The 14,723-nt window shown below is 25.9% G+C and overlaps 2 protein-coding genes across 3 annotated transcripts; one reads left to right on the top strand and one right to left on the bottom strand.

Moving 5' to 3' along the window:
* Window positions 1-274: 274 nt before the first annotated feature.
* On the bottom strand, window positions 275-7,246 carry LOC113549010 (importin-13). 2 transcript variants are annotated; one of them, XM_026950146.1, is made up of 18 exons: window positions 6,967-7,104; window positions 6,678-6,851; window positions 6,384-6,530; window positions 6,244-6,316; window positions 5,986-6,154; window positions 5,761-5,905; window positions 5,486-5,695; window positions 5,235-5,417; window positions 4,666-4,924; window positions 4,417-4,598; window positions 4,194-4,352; window positions 3,952-4,134; window positions 3,029-3,175; window positions 2,732-2,963; window positions 2,514-2,669; window positions 2,279-2,453; window positions 2,085-2,196; window positions 275-528 (listed from the first exon to the last, which is right to left on the bottom strand). In XM_026950146.1, exons 1-17 carry the CDS (start codon window positions 7,102-7,104, stop codon window positions 2,106-2,108), a joined length of 2,823 nt encoding a protein of 940 aa, XP_026805947.1. In that variant the 3' UTR covers window positions 275-528; window positions 2,085-2,105. The 2 variants fall into 2 exon arrangements, with proteins under 2 accessions (XP_026805947.1, XP_026805946.1); XM_026950145.1 differs by lacking the exon at window positions 275-528 and adding an exon at window positions 842-1,160 and having other exon boundaries at window positions 6,967-7,246.
* LOC113549012 (pre-mRNA-splicing factor ISY1 homolog) lies at window positions 569-2,095 on the top strand. Its single transcript, XM_026950147.1, has 5 exons — window positions 569-809; window positions 1,060-1,223; window positions 1,277-1,630; window positions 1,689-1,738; window positions 1,809-2,095. Exons 1-5 carry the CDS (start codon window positions 784-786, stop codon window positions 2,040-2,042), a joined length of 828 nt encoding a protein of 275 aa, XP_026805948.1. The 5' UTR covers window positions 569-783; the 3' UTR covers window positions 2,043-2,095.
* Window positions 7,247-14,723: the final 7,477 nt, after the last annotated feature.

The raw sequence follows: 14,723 nt of genomic DNA, 5'->3' as shown, positions 1-14,723 counted from the left end.
AAAAACAATACAATAATATTCTGGCTACGTGTTACGATTTATATTTGAGGTACGTGTTCAATTCCGACCACAAGTCAACTCGATGTGTAAAAAAAATGCTATCATTATTCGTTTGCTCAGTTTCTATTAGTAATTTGTATGCTGTTTATTATTAAGTTAGTATTGATGTTTATTTTAGACCAACAGCAGCTGCGATCTCCGGGTGCCGGTACAAATATGGAAACATACATTGTACGTTAGCAGTTATATAGTAGTTACTAGTTACTAGTCGTTATTATAGTTTACTTTTACTACATTTAATACACAACAGAACAATAGCAGCTGCAATACAAGAAAATAATATGCACAATTGCACAAATAAGCACTATGCACATGTTCTTTCGGTTCAATTTAGCCGCGTGTATTGTGTGTGGTGACACTGCTTACGTTGTAAAGTTCTCGTAGGGGAATTTTCTCAGTTCAGTGTTGCCAACGTTATTGGTACACTGGTACTGGTATATGATCTCAGGACTGCACCGAACCTAAGTCCTGATAAAATATAATTGTTTAAACGTTTTATCTTTAAAGACCGTGTATTAGGCATTAGCAATTATAAATTTAATTAATTATTCATAGTTATTATTCAATACTCATTTAATTATTGAGTGGCAAGTAGATACTAATAATGTTAATTGAATATTAATGCTTCAACTTTTCCAAAAATATTTTGGAATGTCGCTAAATACCTAACGTTTAGTGTTTGACGTATTTGTGTTATTGAACGTTAGAAACCTAACATCAGCCATGGCCAGGAACGCGGAAAAAGCAATGTAAGTTTTTTAAAATAAAACATATAAGGTTGTAAATGCTATATAATTTATTAAAATGTATAATCAATAGTATTAAAACATGCTTAAGATTGTAAAAACTGTTACAAAACTGTTAATGAAAAAAAAAAATGATTCTCAAAACTTATTTATTCTATTTTATTTAAATATTGAGAATTGAACTAATAAAAATAATTAAAAATTAATATTTACAAAATATACCCTTAATTTATTATATTTTTGTTATTCATAGGACTACTTTGGCTCGGTGGAGAGCAGCTCAGGTGAAGGAACATGGTGGCAAGGAAGAACGACGGCCATACTTAGCTACTGAATGCACAGACTTGAAAGCAGCTGAAAAATGGAGAGTTCAAATTATAAGAGAAATATCAAAAAAAGTTGCACAAATACAAAATGGTACATGTTTTTAACATTCATATTTCATATATTTACAATATATTTAATTTTAGCTGGACTGGGAGAATTTAGATTACGTGACCTTAATGACGAAATCAATAAATTATTGCGGGAAAAAAAACATTGGGAATATCAAATACGTGAACTTGGTGGTCCAGATTTCTTACGAATGGGACCAAGAATGCTCGATCATGAAGGCAGAGAAGTTCCTGGTAATAGAGGTTATAAATATTTTGGAGCTGCTAAAGATTTACCGGGTGTTCGAGAATTGTTTGAACATGAACCTCCTCCACCTCCACGTCGTACTAGAGCAGAACTTATGAAAAATATAGATGCTGATTATTATGGATACATGGATGAGGAAGATGGTCTTCTATTGGCCATGGAAACAAAAAAAGAAAAAAAAAGTATGTTCAAAAGTATTAGTTTAAAAATCATTTGATAATTTTTTTCATATTTTGTTAGTGTTAGAAGCTTTGGGTCAAAAGCCAACAATTTGTGACGAGATGGATTTGGTAAATAAATATATAAATATTTCGATACTTGAGCATAGTTTGATATATTATAATAATTATTGTATTATAGGCTTTTGAAGAAGTTGACAGTGATGATGAAGATATTTCAACTATGTTTAGTAGTTCACGTTATATACATCCACCACCTGTTCCTAGTGATCAAGATATTCAAAATTTAATTCTTGATTATAAAAAACGAGAATTACTAGAAAATTTTGCCGGTATACAAGGTGGAAAGGAACATGAAGAAATAGAAGATCTAGCTAATATATCTTCATCAGATGATGAAGCATACACTAAATAAACTGCATGTAAAATGTGATGTATTTGTAATATTAAAATTTACCTTTTAATGCATTTAGTATATTCATTCTGTAGGATCTATTAGAATTAAACCTCGACAAATAAATGAAAATTCTCTTACTACAACTTGTAAAGTTTTTTTACTGCTTCTTTCTCTGAAAAACAAAAAAAATGAATAATTACAGTAACTGTACAATACCTAATTATAAAGGACATAAAAATAGTCATTGAACTAACTTAAGAACACGTTTGAAAAATTTAGATTTCATTTGTTCTGTTACATTTGGTAGTACTATATTTTGTACTGTTACAATATCATGAAACCATCTACTTAAATGTTCACCATAATTTCTATTTAATACATATAAAACTTCACACATAGTATCCAAATTTCTTTTTACTACATCACCCTCTGTAAAAAAATAAAAATCGACTTAATATTAAATTTACATTTAGAATCGTAATAACTTACTAAGAATGCATATTATTTTCATAACAAGAAATTGACCATTATCATCTATAACTTTATATAAGGCTCTATGTTCTCTACTTGAATTTATAAATGCAGTCAAAAAAAATGTTGCTGTTTTTGCCAGAAATATCTCATTTGCACATAATGCTTCAGAGGCTAAAAATTGAAATACATTTTATCCATAATGCATTAAAATTGTTTGCTATTTAAATTATTACCTAGTTTGAAAACAAATATAAAATCTACATTTGGATTATCCACAGCAATAAATGGCCATTTTCTGAATATATGCCCTTGAAGAGATAAATAAGCTTCAATTACATCTCCAAGATTAAACTGATCAGCAGGAGATGCTTGTTCAAACATAAATTTTACTCTCATACAAATTTCTTCATATGTAGATTTAAGAAGTGGAATACTTGCCTCGTACTGTCCAAACATTATTACTGCCTAAGACAAACAATAATTATCATCATAAGTGAATAATATTACTACTCAATAAATAACTAAATTACTTCTTTGAAAAGTATCAAGCCTGCTGGTTGTGGGGATTTTCTAAATCCAATCATAAGAATTTCAATAACCATAGTTGTAGCTACCACACAGTTTTCTCTTTCTTGCATTAGTTTGGAAATAATTGTTTTTAACAATTCACAAACATCCTGAAATTTTTTTATAGTATAAATAGATTATATAATGTTTATCAGATGGATTGAAGATTTATTAAAAATACCTATATCATCATCATTTTCATTGAATAATGATAAAAAAAACCATATTAATATTATTGTCCATACTATATTTATGGATATATTGAAACTAAATAGTAAGTTAATAATATGATGGACATAAATTAATATAGTGTAGATAGTACAGAATTAGAATCCAGTTAAGTTTTTATATTTTAAGAAATTCAAATTTCCTTATATTTTCATATTATAGCCCACAAGAAAAGTAAATCTTTTTTTCGCTAGTAGATTAATAGCAGCAACCCGATGAGAATGATTCAATATTATTGGTATGTGAAATTTTGGTGGGAGATGCATTTTTGATTGGAATATGGTTTACTTTTCATCAGAATTCAATACAATGTAAATAACGCATTAACACACAAATGTATATTTATAACCTTACTTATCTCCTGTTTAAAATGAGATTGTGACTCGGCGGCAACGAGTTTTCATCGAGCAGGGTCAGACAACAACCGTTTGTCAACCCCACTGGGTCAACTAACTGTATATTCTGTACGACTGCTGTATAGTAAATCCATGCTCATGCATACAGGTTGGTCGCTGAGTCACAATATCATTTTGAACAGAGTATAGTGAACATATTTTTTACATCAAATATCATGTAAAAAAATATAAATATATTAAACATAAAACATTTGATATTTAAATACATCAACTTACAAATCTTACTAAAGCAATGAACTTACAGCATATAATGTATCTTCTGGAGAAGAAATGAAATATTTCATTCCTGTCTTTTGAAGAAGATTAAAAATGTTTTGTATTATTTCATAAACTACAACATTTATATCGATTGCTGATACTAATGAATTAAGAACTTTGATTCTATTTTGTAGCTCTGATCTATGTTTAGTAAATTCAGCATTATCCTAAATAAATTAAATTTAAATCAATTATTTAAAAAATGAAATAAAAAATATAAATTAACCTCAATAGCTAATATATTTGCTATAGCATCCAAATTAGGATTAATGAATGTATCCAAAAATGGTTTATTTTTTGGATATGATGTAACTGACAAAATAACTCCAACAGTATTCATTAAACGTATTTCTTCTTTAAGTTTTTTTACTTTCTTTAATACGACCTAGAATGTTTTAACATTTTAATTTTTTATAGATAAACACTAAATTCAGATTAATAAAACTTACTATTGCTGTGTTTAATATAACATCATTGTAAGGAGCAATGGATTTTCTGCATTCTTTAGCTATATCTCTAAGAGCAATAGAGGCTGAAGAGAACATATTACTATTATGAAGACCCGTCATTAGTAGAGGTACAATTAATTCTAAATAGGATGGATGCGTTTTCATCCAATAATAATATGCTCCTAAAAATAATATAATATATTACCATGTACACCATATGCAATAATAAAATATTAATATTTTGTATACCAATAGTATCCATAGCAGCTATGGAAGCTTTTTGATCTATTTGTTCATACGGTAATGAAACTAAAGATGACATTAATTGTTCTATATGAGGATGGGATTTATGGCTTTGAAGAGGTTCTGATATCGCAGTGAAAGCATATAAACATGCCTCCACTGTTTGCCATTGTGCAATTGCAGTTTCATGGTCACATGTTACTTGTTTGTAGATTGTTAACAACACATCTAACATTTCAGATTGTAAGATGAAATAACAGTAAGTCTGAAACAATATTTAATATAAAATATTATATTATGGGTAATTTATTGAGAAATATAGGCAAATAAGTCTGACATATGATCAGAAATTAATAGTCAATACAAATATAGAAAAACTACTAAAAAGTACATAAAATGCAAAAATATTGATAGGTAGAAGATAGTGTTTTTTTTAAAGTCTATAATAGAGAAAATTTTAGTATCGCTAACCTTTTAAGTTACATACATACTTATATATATAATATATATACACAAAAATATACCATTATTTAATAAATTACTTAATAACTAATAAGTATAATAAAAATGCATACAAAGGTATCAGATATGTCTTGTCTATAACATCGAAATAATTCTCTTTCATCTGGAGTCCATGTATCTAAATTTTCAGGGTATGCCACTTTTTTTAATAAGACTTGAGTTAAAGATACATATAATGGCTTAACAATAGTTAGTAATGTATTATCAGGACCAGCATCATTTGATAATAAATCATCCTGAAATAAAAATAAATTATTAAAAATAAATAGTATGGACTATTAAAATAAGTAAAATAAATACTTACTTGTAATAAAAACCAAAATGTAAATGTTTTCTCACTATAATTTTCATTTACAGGATAATAACCAGGTGCATTTGTACAAGTTAAATATAAATTAAAAAATTTTGTACATAACTCTCTAGTATTATCGTTTAGAAGGCCTTGTACTATTAGACGAAAATGTTGATCACCAATACCCAAAAATAGATCAAAAAGTTTATCTACTACAATATTCTGTAAATAAAGAACTATTGTTATTTTTCTCTTATTGGTTTGAAAATATTAATTGATTTACTTACTGGTTCTTCTGTAATTTCTAAATGAAATAATTTATCAGATAATACTATCACTTTACTTAAAACTTCAAATACAGTTGCCACACATACAGATGTACGAGGGTGTGTACACAATGATTTCAAAGCATCAATAGCCAATAAAACACATCTAAAGTGAATCAATTAAATAAAATTATTTACTTAGTTTTAATATTAATAATTGTAATCGATATATATTAAGAAACTTACACTTGACTTCTTTCAGGGTTTAAAATGACAGATATAAATGTATCCGTGAGTTGATGACATTTAATAAGATCAAAACCTATATCCAACCAAGCTGCAGCACATTTTAAAGCATGCACTACAATTGGGTCCAAACTGTCGCTTTTAAGAATACTATCCACAATAGATAAAACTAAATAAATATTTGTAAACAATTAGAAATAAATAAAAAATATCAAATACATATTCATATTTAAATACCAATAAATAATAAAAATTTACCTTGTAGAGAAGATTGTTGTAATTCCTTCCTTACTTCATTTCGCTGTGTATGAACTAATTTGGTTGCACCAAACTAAATTTTTTTTTTAAATTTTAAATTAAAAAAATATTCTTGGTGAATAAATTAATAAAAATCTTACTTCATCTGGTAGAGCCATTAATATTTCTAAAATCATAACACTGACATTTATAGATGATTGAGATAGAGAATTCCTAAAAGTTTCCATCAGTTGTGGAATTGCATCTGGCCAATGATGTGGTATTGTACGGACTACATATGCACAAAGCTACAAAAAACAATGTTTAGTTACACTAATTAGTAATTATAAAAATAGAAAATAAAAACTGTAATAACTTTTATTTATAAAGCAAAGTAATTACAAAATGTAAATTATTACTGTAAATATAAATTTATTATTTAGTATTGTCCTTACACAGTAACATAATTTATTTATTACATTCGTTGGTCCTGATGAATTGTAGTATTTAATTAGAGTGTCTAATATTTTATCTCTAAGAAGCACATAATCAGTTCTTTTCAATTGTAGCCATTGTTTTGTAATTTTAATATGAAGTGTAGTAGCACCAAAAAATTGTATCTCATGAGGCTGAAACAAAATTGAAATAATTTCTCGCAATTGAATAAATATTATTTAAATACTAATACTAGAAGGTGTCCTTAGGTGACAATTTCTACCTCTGGAAGTCATAGTTACCACTTACTTTAGATGTATCTAACATACTCCATACAAGATTCCAGGCATCTATAGAGTTTTGAAAATCCAATAAAATTTTATGAACTTCCACGTTCTGATTGCAATAGAACTCAGCTAAAGCATGTTCAACAGTTTCTAGAGACATTATTGGTTTCTCAATGAAAATATAATGTTAAAAATAAATGAACATGAGTTTTTGTATAAATCATAAATATTCAATTCTAACGTTCATCAAATTCTGAAAATGAAGTTGAGAATTGAATAAAATAAATAATAGTTTAGATTATTAAAATTAGAGTTAAATTAATACATTAAAATTAATTTATAGTAACTGATAACACTAAATAATATTAATATTATTGTCTATACAAAAAATTAGCAATTGTATAGCAAATGTATTACAAATAAAATTTTAAATTTTAGTAACTAATAAGTACTAAGAATTATTAAATAAGTAATAGCCAATAGGTATTAGACATTAGCCAATGTCTATTGCCCAATAGATAATAAGCTACAAATTTACAATTTTATCATATTATCACAGAATATTTTACGATATTATTATGAATTATCTGCATTATCAAATAGCTTGATAAAAAACAGTGTAGCCAAGCCAAATAATGTAAAAATTAAGTTCCTAATTTGAAAAATGTTTCATAATTCGTAATTTGGCACTGCTCGATACAATCATTAGGCGGCTGCAGCAGATTGCTATTTTTACTTTCTTGATTTTTTTTCAGGTATGGTAATTGAAATGTAAAAAGTCTAAATTTTTAAAACTTCAAGAATTTGTGTTAAATAGGAAAATTTTGTATTTGTATTCCAATTATATTATTTATAGTTCATAGGACTATTATGATTTATGTAACGAATGTGGGGTCTCCTTAAACGGCTTAAACACAGGAATTAAGAGAATGCTGAACTCGCATGTATTGTCTCCATTTAACTAATGTATACCATTGTCCATTCCAAAATATACGTTTAGCAGTTCCAATTTTCTGTGTTTAGTAGAAATATTAGAATGAAAGATGACCTATTATCAAACTTAAGGGTAAGAATAATATTCGTGTGTTCTCTTGTCGGGTTTTTACATTACATTTTAATTTTGAATAAATTGTGGAGATTTTTAAATATTAATATTTTACATACTCATAATTCACTTAAAAGATAATAGGTCATTTCACTATATTATTTTAAGCTATACACACACCAAATTGAAATTGTTGAACGTAAATTTTGATATGGTCGGTATGGGCGTTAGTAAGATAGTGACAAACTAACAATACATACGTGTACGACGTCCTCTTAGACAGTGATACTTTTTAATTTTACATCAAATCATTTTTAACGTAGATTTATTTCAATACAAAAAAAAAAAATGTTCAATTTATTTTTATAATGTAATATTAAATAACTTGTTTTGTGGCCCCCAACTCAAAATAAAATAAAATTTAAAAAAAACTTGGAAAAGGCCTCGATAACATCGGTCTAAGATCTAAATACGCTACTGCATAGGTCTATAGTGCACACTTGCACCCATACAAGATCTATAAAGATCAATGACAGACTGTGGATCTTGGCACCAAACTTGAGTTAAAGGGGGCACGGTCCCGGGGCCCATCTTTATCTCCAATACATATTTTTTTAATGCATTCAAAATAGTTTCTAAAGAAAAAATTATTTTAGTGGGTATAGTAGGTAATTAATAATTATAAAATACAAATTTTCTTAATTTTATACCACGAAAAATTACTAAATGTAAATAAATATTAAATTGATTTTTTATTTTCTAATAGTTGATAGCGTAGTAATAATTGATATCAGGTATGCTTTATCTATTTGCACGAGGTATCCATAAATAATAATCAAATTATTTTACAAAAAATCATTGCAGGAAGTATTCCCAAATATTTTAATTGCTGTTAGATTATATTTAATTATCCCAATGGCCAATTGTTCGGCCGAAAGATCATTTTCAACTCAACGAGTATAAAAAATAAAAATAGAACAAACCAGAATCAAGAAAATTTAACATCATTAATGATAGTATACTCAGAAAATGATGTTTTACAATTGATTGATATCAATGAAACTATACAACAATTTGCAAAAGCAAAAGCAAGGAAAAAATGTAAGTTAGAAATACTTAGAATTCTTTAGTAACATATTAAACAAATACAGCTTTTATAAATTATACCTATAGGTATATATATATAATATGTTTATAATAAAGTATTACATACATATTTATTTCTATAGCCTTGTATATACATTTTTATATTGTACAAAATAATACAATAATATACAGTCCTTAAAATGCAGTAATACAATTTATATTAATAAAGCCTTGTATCACTTCAAAAAAATTCAACCAAATATATGCGTTTTGAGAAACTTTGATTGGTACTATATAGTATTACTTACACCAGGATATAATATATGTATAATATAGTAATACTAAATGATATACTGTAACGATTGTCGTCTTTAGTATTTGATGGTTTATGATATCTAAAGATGGTATATCGTGATTCGTCAGTTTTGATGTAGGCGACTTCCTTTTTCATCAAACCGAACCCTTTCCGTTAAATGAGATAGCGGATATATTTTCTGCCAAAACAGTTTCCTTTTCCTCCTCATGGAAATTTAAAATAAGATTGGAATAATAAATAAATTCTGTAAAGAGATATTTTTTAAAATAATATTGCTACATATAACGATGATTGATGACAGTTAAAATTATATTTTGCAAATACATATGATTTTAATTTACGTTTTTAATATTTTAAAATATGAATTTTTTTTAAATCGGACAAGTATCTATTGCTTTGCTCAATACACACCTTGATAAAACAACTCATGAAGTCAATATATTATAGTGATTATAAGAAACAAAAAAAAACTTATGTTCTTATTTATCACTTTACAACTTGAAATGCTGAAATATTAACAGATTAACTATAGTTGTAATATTATAATGTCTACTTTGTTAAAACCTCAACATTTAAATGTATTTATAATTTATTTTAGTTTATAGAACTAATAGACAATAGTTATTTTGTTTCTTATATAGTTAGTTTTGGGATCGGTAAATTGGGCACCGAATGATTTTTTCTCGGTTAAAAATCGGAAAAAAGATGGTATGTAAGTTGAGCCCCGAAAAAAATGGCTGTAGTTAAATCGAGTCCCAGGAAAAATAAATTATATATTTTTAATATTTTTAACCATAGATTAAATAAATAATTAATTTTAAAATCAATTTTTATATTAATATGGTAAATTATATGTATAATTAATTAATTTAAAATTATATATGATTATAAATATCAAAATTAAATTAACTAATCAAGATTTGTTTCACGTATTTTCCAGTTAATAATGTGATATAGCCATATTATGTAATAATTAAAGGAAAGAACACTTTTTTCCATAAGATTCAATTCAGGATTTTCAAAATTTACACATACACTATTGCAGATCCAATTTACATAGTATCGTTATTTTATGTATCTATAATTTTCAAAATACGAAATTTTGCCCTTTTAAAAGTACCATTTCTGAATCCTCAACTACTTGTATATAGTTATTTGATCTTTAATTAAAAAAAAGTATTTATAGGAAAAAAACATTAAGCCAATATACTATGCTAGCATAGGTATAAAAACTATTTTTAGTCGTTTATATCATTGTGTCTATTTACATTATATTTATATTTAATACATTAAAGTGGTCCTAAAATTTCAAGGTGACATTTTTATTATCTCACAGTGTGTATACATCCAAAATTGAATTACATACAATATAATATTGGATCAAACAGACAAGTTAATCCGTGTTTAGTTTGAACTTTTAAAATTTTTCGTAATTTTTATACTTCGTACTTGATATCTATATTAGCCTAAATAATCAAATATATTTCATAATATTTCTTTTTTGTATAGCTATTAAATGTATTAATTTTACTTTTAGTATTACACGTGGTAGATTGATTTAATTTTTCCCGAGAACATTGCATTTATTATATTAGAAATATTTAATTATAATAATAACAATATATATACATATATTTATATAGTGGCGTGCTCAGCTTTTTTGAAGCAGAGGATATTCATTTTTGACTTATTGTCACAGACCCTAAATTTTTTTTATGTAGATAATAAATCATTACAAAAAATTCCAAAGGAGGGATATGCCTCCCTCACCCCATCGTCCCCGTGAGAACGCCTCTGTATTTATACCATATTATATCGACTTATAAAATATAACTCTTAATTCAATATTATCTTTATATAAATACCGTGAAACAGCAAAAATAGGTTCATGGAATAAATATAGATAATGTCTTAAAATAAATCAAAAAAATCATTGCGGATTTTATAATTCATAATAATATAATATACGTAAAATATTTAAGTTCCTATATGAATAATATTTTTATATTATAATGAAATAATAATTAAAATCGTATAATTAATTTCATCCAATTTTAAACTTAAAATATCTATAAAAAAAAATGTATTAAATATTTTTTGGATTTTATGGTTTTATAATAAATTATTCTGATAACTATTCTGATGATTCATCAAGATTTTCATATTATACGCAGTGAAACTACCATAAACGAACTTCCATTTTACGAAATTTTCTGTTTAACGAAATATTTTTAAGAACTATATTATGAACTTCATTGTTAGAGAATACGTAATTCTATTTAACGTATTCCTCCACATTACAAATTTTTTTTGTTGCGCTTATTTAACTTCGTTGTATGGAAGTTTCACTGTACTGTGTATAATAATATGTGTTATTAATATTTTTATACAGATATAAGAACAACTTACGTAGAATATTCTTTTAAACTTTTAATTAAATTTTCTTTAATTTTTACCCAGTGAATCATTTTTTTATAGATATTTAACGAAATACATATGAAAAAAAATTTGAAAATTTGTCATGCCTATAAATAGCTCAGAAATAATCGAAATATTTTTATAATTAAATTACCCATAACCATAAGTATCATAAATATAAAATTATAATACAAACATTTGGTTTAAATGTTTTATCTACAGTTATTTGTTTTTGAGATCAAATTGATTTTGTTTGAAAATTCTCGATTTTCCTTAATTTTTTTTGTATTTCCTGATAGGTACGTTGCTACGTTCAGATATATAAAACTTTTAAGTAGGTAGATAATCGCTCTGCTGAACAGTATAGGTTTTGAGTGTATCTCGATGAATGTGTTGAATTATAATTCGATGACAAATTATTGCTTATGATGAAAGTTTGATTCGAAGATGATGGTCTAATCACATAATAGATGAAATTAATAAACTATATTTTCATCTATTCTGTGGTCTAATTGTTACCAAGATAACCTAAGTTACTAAGGTTACTAAACAATTATTTAATAATAATATTAAAATTTAAAAAAATGTTTGTATTTTTTTTTTTAGTAATCCCCGGATATTTAGTTAAGTATTATGGATTTTTATTTTTTGACCCACCCAAAGTACAAATTAAATCTTACATTTATTGCTGCACTCAGAATCTAAATTTAATTATTAATTATATAATTTATAATATTGATGAAATGATGACTTATATCAACTTAATATTGAGGTTCATGATATATTTTCGAAATTCCATGGTGTTAAGAAAAAAATAATATACTCATAATCGTCACTTTCATAGCAAAGGAAATTCATCAAAATCATTTTTTCCTTTGTTATGAATTATGACCACACTCGTGGCCTTAATTCATGCTCACGAAATTAATCATTTTTTTGATTTTAACATTGATATTTTATTTAAAATAATAAAATATATTAATATAATTAATGCCAAATTTAAAGACTCTAAAAATAGAAACGTAAAGGGTGTCAACGGTATATACAAATTGTATAAAAATACAATTTACACAACATTATTACATAACAAAGTATAACCAAAATAATATGTAGTGTATAATAAATAATATATTTGAATAGTTGACATTTTGGGATATTAGGATATATTTTGATGTTTTTATAGTTAAAGATCACATTGACTTTGGTAAATATTTTTCGTGAGTTAAAGTAAAAAATGTATTAGTTTAATAATTATAAATTTTACTTTGTCATAAAGTCAATCAAAATTCTTATTTATTAATTTTTTATTTTTTATTACCTAACCTAATCTTGAATTTTTTTTATATATGACTAGGGTAATATTTATATTGAATTTAGGAGGTATGGAAGTATACATGGATGATGGAGATGCGTACTTCATATCATGCATATGAATACATGTAATGGTAAAAAGTCTTAAGTAGGTACCTATTGTACGTAGGTACTTTAATCGTAGGATTAGTATATTTTGAATAATAACAAAATAATTATAATAACTAATTCATAAATGTATTATATTTTATTTAATATTCAATTTTGTCAAAATTTGAATATCCAACATTTAAAAAAGTGATGTACTTTCGATATTTTTTATTTCTGCAAAACAACGTATTTATGATAAATTTTGTATGACATTTCCAAGTTTTTGATATTAACATTGAGAATTCTTAGTTCCGACCAGAATCTAAAATTATTAATATAGAAACTTTCAAATGTTAAATATTTAAATATATACATGAATAAGTATCCAATATATTCAATGTGCACTAGCACTAATCATCGAAGAGAGACTAACAGTCAATAGTCTTGTATTATGAACTATGAAGGTATAATCGATATAAGATATATTTTCTTTTCCTTAAAGTTATAAGTTATAACCAATAATAAGTATTTAAAGGCTAATAATTTAATCAAGTTGCGTAAAATAATATTATAAGCCTCTAATTATTATTTATAATTTAAAAATGTATACTTTTCCAAAATCAATTTATGCAAAATATGCACGTATTATGTAATTGGTTTTGGTTGAGACTAAATAGTAAATGATATTATTCATAATATTTTCTAAAAAATCTTAAAAATTTCGATAAATGTTCAATTTATGGATTAAAACTAGAGACGATTGAAATTGCTTAAATGTTTAAAATCATATATTATATACCTATACGTTTTTAACTATCAATTTAATGAAATATTATTTAAATCTAGTATACTGATGAAAATAATGTTTTTTTTCTTTTCACATATTATGTAACAAACAACTTATATTTAAGGGTAGATACGTTTCTTGGTCGTCGCGAAAACAACCCATACACTGATGGTCTGTCGTGTCAAAGGACCTCTTTTATATACAGATGTATTGATGTATAAAGTGTATATTATTATATAAATATAATATATATATATTACATATACATTATACACATACAACTTTGTATAACATAATATAATGACGTATATACACTGCATCGACGGAAGACCCAGATCAACCCCGCTGCTTTCGAAATTACTCCAATTACCCATAAATGTATATACGCACAAATATATACACGACGAGACTACTCTGAGAATTCGCATTTTATATTATATTATTATTATTATTATTATACGTCGTGCTCTGGTGAACTTGCAACTGATATACCCGCCCGCAGCCGCCACCCCGTAAAACATTTCTCGATGAATTTTCCAGAGATGCAGTACACGCACGCAAGGCATACGTATATATATATATAGGTGTATAATATAGATATATCATTTACGATATATGACAATACGGCGATTTTTGAATTTTTTTCACTACAATTACATATTTTTTATAACGCCACCCGCCGTTCGCGGCCGGCACCGGGCTATTATTTTATTATACGGACGCGGG

The sequence above is a fragment of the Rhopalosiphum maidis genome, chromosome 1 (assembly GCF_003676215.2).
Source record: "Rhopalosiphum maidis isolate BTI-1 chromosome 1, ASM367621v3, whole genome shotgun sequence".
In the NCBI taxonomy this organism is placed as follows: Eukaryota; Metazoa; Arthropoda; class Insecta; order Hemiptera; family Aphididae; genus Rhopalosiphum; species Rhopalosiphum maidis.
Note: the sequence above shows the minus strand (reverse complement) of the source record. Positions and strands in the feature narration are given on the sequence as shown.

Bases quoted from the DNA above. Each gene is read 5' to 3' on its own strand.
- LOC113549010 (XM_026950145.1), bottom strand. From the start codon at position 7,104: ATGTCTCTAGAAACTGTTGAACATGCTTTAGCTGAGTTCTATTGCAAT. The intron at 6,317-6,383 runs GTAAGATTTTTA...AAAAAAATTTAG, and splicing joins TAATGGCTCTACCAGATGAA to TTTGGTGCAACCAAATTAGT. The intron at 4,135-4,193 runs GTTAATTTATAT...TAATTTATTTAG, and splicing joins CAAATATATTAGCTATTGAG to GATAATGCTGAATTTACTAA.
- LOC113549012 (XM_026950147.1), top strand. From the start codon at position 784: ATGGCCAGGAACGCGGAAAAAGCAAT. The intron at 810-1,059 runs GTAAGTTTTTTA...TGTTATTCATAG, and splicing joins AGGAACGCGGAAAAAGCAAT to GACTACTTTGGCTCGGTGGA. The intron at 1,631-1,688 runs GTATGTTCAAAA...ATATTTTGTTAG, and splicing joins AACAAAAAAAGAAAAAAAAA to TGTTAGAAGCTTTGGGTCAA.